The 13,733-nt window shown below is 51.1% G+C and overlaps 7 protein-coding genes across 7 annotated transcripts; 1 reads left to right on the top strand and 6 right to left on the bottom strand.

Moving 5' to 3' along the window:
• Positions 1–147: 147 nt before the first annotated feature.
• EI97DRAFT_433194 (S-adenosyl-L-methionine-dependent methyltransferase) lies at positions 148–1,503 on the bottom strand. The gene has a single exon (XM_033798340.1). The coding sequence runs from the start codon at positions 1,260–1,262 to the stop codon at positions 249–251; it is 1,014 nt and encodes a 337-aa protein (XP_033653892.1). The 5' UTR covers positions 1,263–1,503; the 3' UTR covers positions 148–248.
• A 158-nt stretch (positions 1,504–1,661) lies between these two features.
• On the bottom strand, positions 1,662–2,889 carry EI97DRAFT_467062 (uncharacterized protein). Its single transcript, XM_033801571.1, has 3 exons — positions 2,553–2,889; positions 2,224–2,475; positions 1,662–2,168 (listed from the first exon to the last, which is right to left on the bottom strand). The coding sequence occupies exons 1-3, from the start codon at positions 2,820–2,822 to the stop codon at positions 1,719–1,721; spliced, it is 972 nt and encodes a 323-aa protein (XP_033653891.1). The 5' UTR covers positions 2,823–2,889; the 3' UTR covers positions 1,662–1,718.
• A 254-nt stretch (positions 2,890–3,143) lies between these two features.
• EI97DRAFT_377199 (translation initiation factor eIF4e) lies at positions 3,144–3,906 on the bottom strand (the record flags this gene model as incomplete). The annotated part of the gene is made up of 2 exons (XM_033795595.1): positions 3,144–3,361; positions 3,411–3,906. 2 exons carry the CDS (start codon positions 3,904–3,906, stop codon positions 3,144–3,146), a joined length of 714 nt encoding a protein of 237 aa, XP_033653890.1.
• Positions 3,907–4,874: 968 nt separating this feature from the next.
• EI97DRAFT_458291 (uncharacterized protein) lies at positions 4,875–5,614 on the top strand (the record flags this gene model as incomplete). Its single annotated transcript, XM_033800895.1, has 2 exons — positions 4,875–5,393; positions 5,438–5,614. The coding sequence occupies 2 exons, from the start codon at positions 4,875–4,877 to the stop codon at positions 5,612–5,614; spliced, it is 696 nt and encodes a 231-aa protein (XP_033653889.1).
• A 212-nt stretch (positions 5,615–5,826) lies between these two features.
• On the bottom strand, positions 5,827–6,619 carry EI97DRAFT_377297 (DUF1264-domain-containing protein; the record flags this gene model as incomplete). Its single annotated transcript, XM_033795602.1, has 3 exons — positions 5,827–6,257; positions 6,311–6,482; positions 6,530–6,619. The coding sequence occupies 3 exons, from the start codon at positions 6,617–6,619 to the stop codon at positions 5,827–5,829; spliced, it is 693 nt and encodes a 230-aa protein (XP_033653888.1).
• A 953-nt stretch (positions 6,620–7,572) lies between these two features.
• EI97DRAFT_467058 (alpha/beta-hydrolase) lies at positions 7,573–8,743 on the bottom strand. Its single transcript, XM_033801570.1, has 2 exons — positions 8,380–8,743; positions 7,573–8,330 (listed from the first exon to the last, which is right to left on the bottom strand). Exons 1-2 carry the CDS (start codon positions 8,536–8,538, stop codon positions 7,605–7,607), a joined length of 885 nt encoding a protein of 294 aa, XP_033653887.1. The 5' UTR covers positions 8,539–8,743; the 3' UTR covers positions 7,573–7,604.
• Positions 8,744–10,046: 1,303 nt separating this feature from the next.
• On the bottom strand, positions 10,047–11,623 carry EI97DRAFT_36406 (uncharacterized protein). Its single transcript, XM_033794996.1, has 4 exons — positions 11,530–11,623; positions 11,111–11,438; positions 10,922–11,052; positions 10,047–10,859 (listed from the first exon to the last, which is right to left on the bottom strand). Exons 2-4 carry the CDS (start codon positions 11,322–11,324, stop codon positions 10,311–10,313), a joined length of 894 nt encoding a protein of 297 aa, XP_033653886.1. The 5' UTR covers positions 11,325–11,438; positions 11,530–11,623; the 3' UTR covers positions 10,047–10,310.
• Between the last annotated feature and the right edge of the window lie 2,110 nt (positions 11,624–13,733).

The following is a 13,733-nucleotide window of genomic DNA, read 5'->3' as shown; positions in this document are numbered from 1 at the left end:
CGTGAATTTGAAGATGCAATGCCGCTCTAGTGTCTCATTGCACTGTAACAGCAGGAGCACGCGAGCTGATGGCGGGCGTACTTAGGTAATCAGGATCGCAGAACGTGAGGCACCTTTCCCAGGATGAACGTGAATTCCAGTCGGGAATTGAACTAGCGGAGATATCCTGATCATAAACAAACAAAAACTTTTCAAGGTTGGTCATTAATCGTTCAAGTCTCGCCCCATTGTCCTCCTACTTCTCTCACTCACTCCACCTTCCTCAACACTAACCCATACCAAACCATGACGCCTATCCACTTCCTCCCCCTATACCCCACCAACCCGCTTTCAACGTCTCTTTCTTCCATCCTTCTTTCCATGATCCGCAATACCTCAAATCCCGCTCTCTTCGCTTCCTCCGCCGTTTCCTGAGGCGTATGCGCAAAGCTCTCTCCCCTTACTTTGACTCCCTGCGCATTGACGAATCCAGCCTGAGATATAGAGCCCATCTCGCTGTGCATGTTCGTCACGAGCGCATACCCTCCGTTCACCACCAAAGCAGCAAGCGTGGCAAAGTAATCCTGCAGTGGAACATGCTCCAGGACCAGAGTGCTAATGGCCGCATCCGCAGCAGCGAGTCCTTCCACGGGAGGAACAGGCGAGGCATTCTTGTCTCGTACGGTGGGAAAGCAATCGCACTGCTGCAGGTTGATTTCCCTCTTGCCCGATTCCACAGCGCCTTGGACTTTCTTGGCTGCAATGTCGAGCATGCCCTTTGAGAAGTCGAGGCCTGTGACTCGTACGCTACGCACCTCTGGCCAGTTGTATGCGAGGAGTTTGGTGGTATTGCGGCCTGTGCCGCAGCCGAGATCGATGAGAGTGATGGTAGAGGAGTCGACCGGCCGAGTCGATGTCAATGTGCTTAAGAACTCCGGCAGTAACGTGGAGAGCTCGAGGTCGTCAATTGCTTGGAGCATGTTTCCGTCCGTATCGTAGACATTGGCCCATTGATCGTATGCCTCTTGCGTAGGCAGATGCTGCACTGTTGTAGGAGTCATGGAGCGAGTTCCTGAAGCGGGTGTGGAGTTGGGGTTTGTGGATTCCTGCTCCATTCTGTGTAATTGAGAGGTAGATGGACGGAGACCCGCGTCTGAGGGATCTGATTCGGTGGTAAAGAAGGATATATTGGGGGCTGGGACGGTCTGTGATTGCTGGTTTGCGGTGGGTACTTCGGTCAGGGAAGTGTCGAATGTCACGTTGATTGATGTGGGTTGCGTCATTGCGAAGCCGATAAGTATTCCCTCTTCTTTACCGGAGAGATGCTGCTATTGCCGATTCGTTCAAGGGCAGTACCCAATTGTGGTGATGGAATGAGGAAAGGCGATTGGCTGATATCAGGATGCTATGAGTGCCCGAAGTAGGGTGCTGAAGCCAAAAGAAGAAAAGAAGAGAAGAACTGGTTTATCTCCTGAAAAGAATGGCAGAGATCTCACAGATATATCTCTCCGATTATGAGTCTTTCCTTTGACATCTGCGCCCTTCCGCCTATCATGTCGCGTCGTCCTACCTAGCGTGACTCACCACTTTTCCGTCGCGTCGCCAAGTCAGTATTCCTGGATTGGAAGCTGGAAGCATTTTTAGGAAAACTAATGCAATTTATATGCATGTGTTGCACACTTGTGACAGTCTTCGTATTCGTTCTCTTGATCATAAATAGATATACATATATTTTACAGTCAAGCGTCTTGTTCTCCGCTTAATTCGTAGGATGACGGAGAGGCCTGAAAATACTCCCTCAAGATCCTCTCCCTATGCATGACCAATCCAGTCCTTCGAATTACCATATCCCTCAATCTGGTATCTACCCACCCCTTCCCCAACCCCTCATCCAAAAGCAAATGCGAATAAGCAAAAACGCTAGCATCGAAGAGACCCGGCCGCTCCGCACCAAAGAACCACGTATTCTGCCCTAGGAGCATTTCCAGCGCATCAAAGGCCTCGTCTGCGTCCTTGTACAACCTCTCGACGTTGATGACGGCTGAGAATTTCAGCAGTTCGGCTTCTGCGGCGCGGCGGAGGGTGTGTGCGGTGGTGAGGCGGACGAAGGCGGAGCTCGATGTAGGGAGTATGTAGAGGGGTTCGGCAAGGGACGGGAAGTTGTGCGGTGAGAGGTATACTGTGTAGAGCTGCGTGTGGAGTCAGTAATTGAATGCCGTGCCACTTGCAGCGACAAGGACGTACCCAAGCGCGTCGTATCCGGTGGTCCAGCAATGAAAGATAGGCTTCATATCGTAGATCGCCGGGTTCTTCAATAGAAGAAGGACTGTTGCTCATACACCATCGCTGCAGTTTTGCCGAAGGCACCCGCGGGACAGCCTTCGTCGTGTCGCCCGTTGTCACGGCGGGTAGCAGAAAAGGCAGCGCACCGCTGGGGGAAGCATGATTGCTCGACGCCTCTGTGCGGAATTGTATGCCGCTGAATTTGAGATATGTCTATGTCACTCAGAGTCAGCAAAACAATATGGACTGGACGCAGACCAGCAAATACTGCTGCGGCTGGTACGACGGACCTGCCACTTCAAGCAACTAGGATTGAAGCTCGGCGCGCCATTCCGCACCCCTTCATCTGTCGTAAAGACGTAGAGCACATTTTCATCGCGGTGTCTCGGGGCGCGCAATGGAAGCTCGTTTGCAGGATATGTGCGGAGCGGGAATTTGTCGAAGAGCCGTTTTATCGGTGCAGGAACAGCGAAGATGCTGCCACGAGGAGGCTGCTGTTGTCGGCCAGGCTCATCGCGAGCGTCTCTGGAGCCTTCAGGAGGATTGGGGGCGGTGGACATTGTCCATGGCACCTGGGTTTGCGCGGGTTCGAGGTTGCAACAAGTTCAGCTCGGAGGTGAAGGGCTCGGGTAATCTTGCCCCGATTGGGAAATGGGCGGTTGGGTGAACTGCTTTTGTTGGGCACCCCTACCCGACACTGCAGTTTTATACTGGGAAATCAAATCGAGCCAATGTCTCGGCCTGTTCGATTTGACTTGGGTTCAGCTAAAGTCCCAAGTTGTGCACGACGTTCACACTTGCTATCCTTCTATACTCGCGACCTTTAACCAGCGCAACGCTTCCACATCTCAAGATTCCCAAAGGATAGTGGAGCCTGTGCCTTAAGCTGCACCAGGCGCGATGAAGCCCTTGTGCTCCTTGTGAGCCTTGTACCAGTAGCTCTCTTTCTTCGGTCTCAGCTCCTCAGACAGCTTATCCAAGATCACAGCGAGCAGCTTCTCCTTCCCAGCCTCGTTGTCGGCATCACGATTCCACACTGCGATCTGCACAGCGTTCCAGCGAACAGAATAAGAGATTCCGCAAATATCGTCATTGAATGCTTCTCAGTATTAGTTCTGCCCTTGAATACGTTCAGTAAAAATACTCACACTCCCGCTTTGTCTCCACGGCTCCCTGGAGCACATCACCCACCGCAAGCAAGCACATCTCATGCCAGAATTGCTCCGCAATGTCTTTGGGGATACGGAAGTAGTACGCCCCTCCGCGTGTGTTCCTCGGGTCTTCCCATAGCGGCTTGATTCCCACATGGAACAGATGTATCGAGTCTCGCAGCTTCAACGACTCCGTGGGAATATTGTTAAAGTGCTGGTAGAACTCCTTGATAGTGATGATTTGCTCTCCGAGCGGTTTTGGGCGGGAAGCAAAATCCTCCGAGGTGGAAGATTTGTCATTGGATGATGGCACAGATTGCTGGCCTTTTTCTGCCCAGAATTGCCATTTGAAGCGGAATTCGGGAACTCGCACGGATTTGAAGATGGAGTTGAGCATGGCGCTACCGCGGGCTGGAGACGCCGTGGCGGATTGCTCTGTGGAAGAGGCTAGAGGGAGGTTGGAGGTTGAAAGAACGGGGAAGCGGCCGGCCATGGTGTCTTTACGGAATCCTTCAAGCAAGAGCAACGTTGTGAGGTTGAAGACGATTGCGAGCAGTTCCAAAAATCAGCTTGCAATCGGAAATCGTGATGTTGTTCCGAGAATTCGATGTTCCAAAATGGCCCGCTGAAGCCTGGGAACGTCTCCAAGAAGAATCTTGATTTGGACGATGTTGAAAACTGCATTATCAAAGTCAATGATTCAGATTTATATTTGACACCCAGATGACTGAAGAATAAAGTAGACGGAAAGACTGAGATGTCTGGAAGTGAAATGAGAAAAGCCCAGATCTCTGAGAATAGCCATGTCGAGCTCCTTTCACAGCGTAATGTGGCAGTTTACTATCAAAGTACTGCAAGTATGTTGCAACCGCCTAAGGTCAGGCATCGAGGTCATTGGCCAAGCACCTCTCCCTTCGCGGAATCGGGTTCCTAGGCAAGAGACATATATCGAGACAACATTGTACCGTATCCACAAAGAAGGCTGTGAGGAAACGCATTTACATACCGATCAGAGGCACACTGAGGGGTATGGGAAGTCGCCTTAGCAGTTTATCATATAGCAAAGAAGAGACGCCGCTAAACAAGACGCTTGAAATCAGTCTGCCTCAAAGCCAAAACGAAACGAGGGCGATGATGTGAAAGCAGGGTGTCGTGGTGTAGAGCGGTCTGGAGGCTCAGGCGGCTCTCTTAAGGAGAGTCCCAGCCGAACAGCCCAGGTCAACGACCACTCGTGAGTGTTTCAGAGCACCGTTTCAAGAACCCCTGCTTGTACCATGAATGGCCACGATTCAGTGACGTTTGGCGGGGTTACGGGCTGCAGGTCAGTCCAGCCACATTCACGTGCCCCAATAGCGCGCTAAACCACATCGGGAGCTTTTCGGGAAAAGCTTCAAGTTTCGAATGCCATCACGAATTTCACACATCCACCCCGTTGTACGCGGAGGCCACTCCGTCCACACCATGGATACAGCAATCTCAAGGAAAAGGTTACAGGACGTCAAAATCTGCGACCACCGCCGTACTCGCCCCAAACTCGGGACGCCTGCCTCCAACGAATCCGCCGTCCCAGCTCGTTCGGCGTCGAGAGCTGCAAGCACATCCGGTGCCTCAGATATCCGCGATATGGACTCCGAAGGTAGTAGTGAACTCTCCGAATCGAGCGAGGAGCCAAGTTCAGAGAGCTCGAGCGACGCGGCAAGCGAAAGCACCAGTGACGATGACGATGACGATTCCGGGTCGGAAACGGCGGATGAGCGGAACGAGTCCGGACCTGTTAATTTGCGCGCGAATAGAGGGGAGAAACCTCACATGAGGATCAGCAAGGATGAACTAGGACCAGACATCCGCGACTTCCTCAAGGACTTCCTGCCACAATTGAAAGCTGCGAATGAGGAACTGGAGGCCGAGCGCCAGGCGGGTACACTGGAGAATAGAAAAATCGAGACAGAGGGAGATGGCGAAGGAGAATATATTGAGATGGTAAGATCACCGCACATTCATATGAGCATCACTGATGCGCGCAGAACCTGGGACTTGGTGTGCTGGAAGAAAAAGACCCCGACGCGGCCGCAGACTCGTCCGAAAGCGATAGCGAAGAAGACTCGCAAACCGAGAAGGATATTATGGGAAAGCTTTTGGGCAGAAAGGAGAAACCGATTGGCGCACATATTGAAGAAGTGGAAGATGAGGAGCATGGGTGAACACGGGGGAACCAGACAGTTCACCTCTTCCCAATCCCACACAGGCTGCTAACTTATAGCCTCAGTACTCGCGAGCACACGGCCTCCTTCCACGCCATCCTGCTCCGCTCTCGAATGGCACTTATACATGCTTGGGGCCCGAGCACTCAGCATCGCTCGTCAGAGCCTACGGTCCATAGTACCTCTCCTGCGGCTCCGTGACCATCTTGGCCTCAGTACACGTCCTTGGTTCCCTCGTTCTCCTTCCATGCCCAATCCGCGTTCTCATGGATCTTCGGCGTCTCGATATGCTCCCTCACCTCCTTCTTCCGCCTCCAATCACTCCCAAATTTCTTGTCTCGCTCTCCGATGACCTTCTCGAAATCCGGCATTTGGTCTGCTCGAGTATAACTCATCATCAGCTTTGGAGGGCCGAGAGGTAGCTTGTCCCCGCGATCCGTCTGCCACAGATGGTATACCTTTCCGTAAAGATGTATCACTTCCTCCATCTCCTTGTTTTCGGCTACTTCCCATACGGCGTCGGGTACGGCCTTGGGTTTAGGCATGATCAGCATGCCGGACTTGACTTCGAAGACGTGAGAATGCCACAGCTTTTGTTCTTCTGCGTCGAGTGTCTCGTATAAGCGAGACGTTATCATGTATTCTGCATGCAGTCAGCGAAAACCCCGAATATCAAGTCCATTGGGAAGCACGAACCGATCCCAATGATTCTAGCGGGCAAAGTGGCAGAATCGTAGATGATGCACTGCCGTATTTCGTCGTTCAAGTGGGCGCAGTAGTGGTTCGCTTCGACAAGGCGCCCGAGATCATCGGCATATACGTGAAAGGCGTTCAAGTGGGCACATATCCGCTCAACTGGTGCTAAGTTCTATTCACATTAGCCGACTTGAAGCGCTTCTTGGAGTGGCTCAATACTTGTACTGCTGATGCACCTGTCTCGAGAGTTTTGTTGGTGAGCGATTCGGGCTCCCCAACCGCTTTGTTTGTAACAGGTAGTGCGTCCATGGTCGTTCCAGTAACTGTTCGAAGGTGCCTCAGTTGTATTGGGATACTCGACGAACGTACTTCCCCGCGAGTATGTCTAAAGATTCCCGAGATGGGTAGCTCGAATTTGACGTCATCCTGACTGGATCCGATCGATGTTATCGATAAGGATGCCAAACAAACAATCCCATTCAACACGTCTACCACCATGGTCCTGGCTTTCTCTTAACATATTCAATTGGATTATTGTTCAGACTGATCAGTCGAGGTAGAAATGTCAAACTACATGTCCGATGTTGGGCAACGACGAACGCAAACCGCACTTCAACTGGGACTGTTATGTCCACTTGGCCGCAGTGGAGTTGGGCCAGGTAACAGATACACCGTTGATTGCGGAATTCATCGAATGCAGCAAAATTGACCATTTCTCCCCATGTTGACGGTGGTTGGGAGTCGGTTGGATCGAAAGGGAAACGATGCTGTTGAAGTGAATGATATTGGGCATGGGTCGAGATTCTAGAATGTTTGGAACGCGAGAGTATATCCTTCCGTTTCACTATCGGAATCATCTGTCTTAGTGTTCAGGGGGTCCAACACATCCAAACGGCACTCACGGGCTTGTGCCAGAGTAAACTCAATATCGCGCGGGAGGGTCTACGCTGGCGAGCTCAGGAGGAGGATTAGGAAATTGATTCGTGGTCCTGAGCGTACTGCATCATGAACATTGCTATCCTTTTTTCGGAGCAGTCCACCATTGTTGGCTGCCGAAACATGACACCGTCACAATGTTGTAAATTCTTTCCCCATCTCTCCAAGTGTAACCTGATTACCCGCTCATTCCCATGAGACCTCTCACACAGGTAGACATCATTTGATTTTCTGGAGTCCAGTCACAAATAGAGCTAACACGCCATGACAGGTCTGCGTCAACAATTCCTCAAATATATACGACGAACATAGTGACTTAATACATTCCTCTCCATTCTTTTCCTTGCACCTTCCAGGCCTACAGTTTGAAGAACTTCACAAGCACACTTTCGACAACTGGCGCAATATGGCCAACACCCTGACCGAAGTAACCAACCAGCTGCGTGCCATCACCATAGATCATCTTGGTGTACTGGGATCCCTCATCGACCTGGCTGCCGGTCTGGTTCTGGGTGTTGGTGACGCCCAGGACAGTCGACCACTGCTTCAGCTGCTCGTAAGCGCATTGCGGGCGAACGAGGGTGTCGGCGAGCCCATGGGCGACCAAGAAGCGAGGACGTTTCCCAGTGTAGCCAGGATAAGCATTATACACGTAGTTCGCCCACTCCTGGGGGGTATGCTGGAGACCTTGAGCGCACGTCTGGTTGGATCCGAAAGGCGTCGGGTCGGACTTGGATCCAGCGAAGCATGCGAACGCGGTTCCCGAATACGCAGCACCGGCCTCAAATACGTCGGGGTAGGAGCCCACCATGACGTTGGCCATCATCGCGCCCGAAGAGCCTCCCATGACATAGACCCGGGACTTGTCGCCCTTGTATTTCTGAAGGGTGTAGTTGACCATGCTGATGATACCAGCAGCATCTCCTCCTCCGTTGTGGGTCAGAGAAGCGGCGTTGTTCACATCCCAGCAGTTGCTGTACTTTGTGGTTTGCGGGTAGATGAGAATGAATCCTAGGTTCTCCGACTGGGCGGGAAGTTTGGTGCCGCTGTACCACTGTTGGGCGGTTCCGCCGCACGGATGGAGCTGGAAGGATTGTAAGCAAGGAACTAGAATCCAGTGGGAATCACCGTACAGCAACAACAATGGCAGGATTGGCGGCAACTTTGGCAGGGACCGATATGTACATCTGGAGGTTGGTTGGATTGGAACCAAATCCTGACACCTGCTGAAGAGCCCCGAGGGCCGAACCCGCAGAAGCCAGAAGGCCGCAAGCAACGGTGTTGACTTTCATGGTGGTGAACTGGAGCGGATGTCACCTGGAGGGAGCTGGTAGTTCTGAAGCTGGTTGTGTATTCCCGGCCCTCTGGCTACCTTTAATACTGCAGGCTGCCCCACAGTTCCCCGTCATAATCCTGGTGTAACAGCCGATTAGGGAAGCCGGGGCTGGGGTAAGGGAACTTAGTTGTTTGGCAAAATTGGTGTTTCATGGTGTTGTTTGAGGCAGATGCGGTAGGCGGGCCGTTCTGTGCCCGGTTGACCGCTTAATGCATCCCAAAGCGGAAATTCATCTAGGTCGAGCGCCCGGGAAAGGGAGTCGGATATTTTCTGTCACTGCACTTATGCGCCACGTGAAAACACTCTAGTTCCATTATTCTTTCGACAACCCGTAGAATCATCAGACCGGGAAGGGTCGTTCCCAGGTGCGAGGCATCTCCTTGGTCACCTTGCCTTAGAAACGTAAGCGTACTCTGATGCATTCGTCTTACCAGCTCTTGCGGAGAAATATCAAACGCTAAAACAGTGTCGACGTTAGCAGGTGGCCCACAAATGTGATAAACCCGCTAGAACCCTAATAGATAGTCGCCGTTTGGACAAGGTGGACAATAGCCGATCCATGACATGGCTTAATTACGCATGAGACTCCCCTCCTAGTCGGCAGCATAAATCGGGATGCATGGTTTCACGATTCACCTACAAATCAAGAGTAACATGCACGATGAACGCATTTCAACGTGCGTTGGGTTTAATTCCATCAATCACGAGCCATCTCTGCATCTGCAAGAGGCGCTACGAGGTTCTTGCGTAACACGTGGAGCGGCGACGTATTGCAGCTATTTCTTATAATAGTTCGTGGGGCCTTAGATGGCAGGTAGGTACGGCTATTGTATATTGAAATGTATGATTCAGGGGGACAACATATGGCACGGAAGCAATTCGTGGGAAGAAGCATTATCCACACCTGCAAGTGAACGCATTGGAGTGATCAATGATACTAGGCACGATTGCCGCATGACATTCACAAAAGTGGCACTTCCTAACATTTACTGATTTACAAGGACTGAGAAATAGGTCGTCAGGCATGCGTAAAAGATTACAGAGCTCTGACTACTCACATCCTTTTTCCAACTCTATACTTTCCAACATGTACGCCACATTCGACGATACACACCCTGGGGCATGGGAGAGATGGATAGGTCTGCATGTCTACCCGAACAACCAGGTGCTGTGGCTTAGACTACATAGGTACGCACTTTGAAGATATGAGGATGAATATGACCGAAAACGCGACCGTTTCCAGTGCATATTCCGGCTCACATCTGTTCCTAGATTTGCGGAACTAGAAAAGATATGCTAGTAAGAACATGTGACAGGATGTTCAACTTACTATGCTAGGGAATGCTGCTCTAGGGTAAAATATATGAAGGAGAAGAGAAAGAAAAGGAGAAAAAGAGAGGCATTATTTTGAAATGAAAAATTGAGAAGCTCTAAAGCTGTTCAGACGTCATTGGGTAAAATCAGGTCAAGAAGAGAACGTAGTACAGTAAGAAGGAATGCTGGAGTGCTGACCATGTAGCATGATTGGTATCTTTCCGCCCGCCCAGTCACATGCATCAATTTACTCCCAAGGTCCAGTTTAATCGTATACCAACAACAGCCACGTCTTGTATTTGACATTCTTGTATTATACTCTTCAATCCGCCGCGCGGAACTACGGACAAAATATTGGAGCCGTAACACGCTCATCCACCTTCGGACTCGCATGGAAGGCCACATGCGCGCACATTACCTCAGCTGTACTTCGGTATATTCTCCCTCCAGCCACAGACGCCACGCCCTCCTGCCTTTCCCGTCACTGTTAGGATCATACTGAAAAAGAGCGGTTCCTCGAAGTGAGTTAAACATCTTGTCTTCGTCGCCGGGGACATTGTCGGGATCGAGGGTGACGTATCTGACTTCTTTATACCCGGGTTTCTTGGACAGCTGTTCAGCGACCGCCGTCTTCATGCTTTCAACGTGATTCGGGTATCGGAGTGGAGCAGAATTGCTTGTCGCACCACGTGCAGTAGGGGCCATTATAAACAAGAGTGTGTTTTGCCCCCTGCCTGAAGGGAACTTGGTACCGTCAATCCCAGGTCCAGTTGGCGAAATATAGATCTTGTTGGGATTGCTTCCTTTGTTTTCCTTCAGTCGCCATGGTTCATTGTCCATTATCGGTGATGGTGAAGGATTATTCACTGGCTGCCCTTTTATGAACTGGACTACTCGCTCGTAGAATGCATTATTTGACTTCGAGTCATCGCCACCATTCGAGTAGGCCTCCCAAAGATGTGACTAGAATACATGTTAAAATAATTCAGGGAGACTGTCGATATGAACATTAGGGCTCTACTTACCATCCACACTGCTTCATTTGAGACCAGAAGAACTATGCTGCATCCCATGAGCCCATTGGTTCCAATCTGAAATGGCTCGTCCCCGAATTCTCTGAACACACTAACTGCTCGCTCGTCCGCAGCGGGTGTTCCTGGGTACTTCTTAGTACATCCCAAAATATTGGTACGTCTAATGTATGGCTACGTTACCTCTTGCATGAAACAGCGGCAACACTGGTCCAAAATACGTGTCTTCCCCGTCGTTGGAGTTGAGAATCGGGACCACATAATCGAGGGATTCCTGTTTCTTCGGCCTCTTCTTGGCGGTGATAGGCGCGTTCTGGTCGTGGGAGAACCGGAACGTCCTCTTGCGCAACGGATTATCCCCGAAAATAAGATGGTCGTCGGAGACATTGGCAACCATACGGCTGAAGAGGTCCGACCTTGCGGCCAACGACCCTATCTTGCATATGCCGCCGCCGCATTTGCCGCCCAGTTCGCAGCTGGAATAGCAAGCTTCTTTGGGGAGTTGTCCATCCTGCCGGACTGTGAGTGGGGAGACGTAGGGGTTTGCGCTATTGTAATTAGCGGATATATCTCTAAAGCGATCTTATAGAGAATTTTCTTACCTCTGTGGAATTGCTTTCGCAATTACAGCGCTGCACAGAAACGAGAACCAGAGCAAACTTGTGCTCAGTCGAACAATGGGGACCATCTTTGATGATACCCTCGGACAGCCGTAACGAACATAGTTGAGCGTGTACGTATCAACTATATACGGCAACTCGTGGGCACTGTTTCCTGTAAGCCATCACCAAAGCATTTGGACCCCACAGCCAGAGTCTAGACTGTTGCTTCATGCAATAGTCTCGTCAACGGAAGGGCGCGATCCACTAGCCATAATCGTCTTCAAACCCGCTCGAGAACTTGCATGTATGCCAAGTATAAGCGTATTGCTGACACCACAAGGCTGAACCGCTTGGACGATTTGTCTAGGTACTGCAGGTACAGTATATTTCCTAGGGTTAGGCTAACGATAAGTCAACGTGCACTAGGCCTAGCCCATGGACGATGCACGGACCTAAGGTACCGGCATACATTTCTCACCTCCTGATCTATATATCGTGCCGACCGTCTTCCCTAGGCCTGGGGTACGTACTCTCTCGCAAAGGGGGCCAAAATGCCAAACCCATTGTAGCAAACGGTACTATTAGCTTTACCTATGCAGGGTTTTCTGGACAATTCTTGTAACAAGGTATAGATACGAGATAAAGCTTAAGTCGGGTAGAGTCATCCCCCCGCCGGCCATTTGTCCCTTTTCACAATGTTCGACCCACGACCGATAAGCGGAAGCGCCGGATGGGTTGATCGTTCCTTATCTGCAGACTTTTTTGTTGGGCCTTACCGGTACTTCGTGCCGGACAAGCTGAAGGCCACAATCCCATAGCCCCCAACGTCTGTGCTACCGAATTCGGCTTTGGTTCTGCAAGAGTAACAAACTTGAATCTCCAGGTCTAATTGGCGGAACTGCTACCTAGGCATCCCACGTGGTAGCCGGTATAGGGGAATGCATAGGCTTGAGAAGACCGGAGAATAGGGTCCTTCCGCCGCCTGCCTTTTTGTTCCCTGCGCTTGGGTCCACGCCTATGGATTGAATTCTTCTATCACGTCCAACTCTTACTGTCCGCACCTAAGCTTTGTATCTTGTATATGGATGGGAAACTAGCCAGGCCCATGAGCCCACCACAGTTCGCCCCATTCGGGTCGCTGCCCGATGATACCTCACTTTCCCCAATTTTCTGAGACATGTTAAACTCTTCAGACTTCTAATGCCGCGTAATCATTTTCTTCACCGACTATCATATCACTCCATGGTTTGGGATAAGCACTTCACCGTTCCTGGTCAATGGCAGTCCTGCACAATGTTGACATCCGTATCGATGAATTCACAGCAGGGTTCTCCTGACAGGGTGCCATTCTTGTTGACGGCTCGACATCCGTTAGCTCTAACCTGACGGTCTGGACGCGGGCCTTGCCACGGTAGCCAAGGTTTAAGGCTGCCACAGGTGTACTCTACTTGGGGCCGAATTTTGTAGACCGTGCTAGAAGTTGTTCAATGGAGTCTATATAAATTATCTGAAGATGCTACGCACTTGGAGAATCAAGTGTTGAGCGCCATCGTTGCGATGACACCCCTTCGCTCCTCTGCCGCTCGCGGAGCACACTTGTCTCTCTTGACACTTTCCATTTTTCTATCATTCTTTTCACCTCTCTCAGTCGCGCAAGAAGTTTTCAATCCCAACCAACCGCAACCAGAGCTTGATCAGTTCTCCGCTTCGGCTCGCTGCCCGCTCTCCTGCAGTAGAGACGGCAACTGGGCTCTCTACAGTAACATAGACGACCTGGCCAGTTGCAACAAGACGGTCCTTCTCGAGCTCAACCTTTACACCAAGATCGGGGAGCAGACTTCTTCTATCGGCATCCGTTCATGTGCTGTCGACCATGCGGCGCCCACATTGAAGACTCGACAGACCTTCGTCGTAGCTAGCGGAAACTCGACCCCCTCCGTATTCGATACCGAGAAACAGGCCGTCGACATTACTGTACTTCGAAACAGTGGCAAGGGCGACGCCGAATCCGTTCAGGCTGCGATACTTGGGCTCGCAAACCATGTACAGAACCAGAAGGATGGTGACACCGTGGCTCTGTTCGCAAAATCAGGCGATGCAATTGTTGGTGTCTACGGAGGCATTCAGATTGAAAAGAAAAGCCTTTCCACGTTGATACGTGACGCTTCCAAGCACTTCGATCCTCGAGATGTCCGCCAAGTGGC

Source organism: Westerdykella ornata, assembly GCF_010094085.1.
Source record: "Westerdykella ornata strain CBS 379.55 unplaced genomic scaffold EI97scaffold_10, whole genome shotgun sequence".
NCBI classification, from domain to species: domain Eukaryota; kingdom Fungi; phylum Ascomycota; class Dothideomycetes; order Pleosporales; family Sporormiaceae; genus Westerdykella; species Westerdykella ornata.
This window is presented reverse-complemented; position numbering and strand designations above follow the sequence as displayed.

Bases quoted from the DNA above. Each gene is read 5' to 3' on its own strand.
- EI97DRAFT_433194 (XM_033798340.1), bottom strand. From the start codon at position 1,262: ATGACGCAACCCACATCAATCAACGTGACATTCGACACTTCCCTGACC.
- EI97DRAFT_467062 (XM_033801571.1), bottom strand. From the start codon at position 2,822: ATGTCCACCGCCCCCAATCCTCCTGAAGGCTCCAGAGACGCTCGCGAT. The intron at 2,476-2,552 runs GTCCGTCGTACC...TGAGTGACATAG, and splicing joins CTAGTTGCTTGAAGTGGCAG to ACATATCTCAAATTCAGCGG. The intron at 2,169-2,223 runs GTACGTCCTTGT...CTCCACACGCAG, and splicing joins ACCGGATACGACGCGCTTGG to CTCTACACAGTATACCTCTC.
- EI97DRAFT_467058 (XM_033801570.1), bottom strand. From the start codon at position 8,538: ATGAAAGTCAACACCGTTGCTTGCGGCCTTCTGGCTTCTGCGGGTTCG. The intron at 8,331-8,379 runs GTACGGTGATTC...CAATCCTTCCAG, and splicing joins ATCCTGCCATTGTTGTTGCT to CTCCATCCGTGCGGCGGAAC.
- EI97DRAFT_36406 (XM_033794996.1), bottom strand. From the start codon at position 11,324: ATGGTTGCCAATGTCTCCGACGACCATCTTATTTTCGGGGATAATCCG. The intron at 11,053-11,110 runs GTAACGTAGCCA...AGAAGTACCCAG, and splicing joins GCCGCTGTTTCATGCAAGAG to GAACACCCGCTGCGGACGAG. The intron at 10,860-10,921 runs GTAAGTAGAGCC...CATGTATTCTAG, and splicing joins CAAATGAAGCAGTGTGGATG to TCACATCTTTGGGAGGCCTA.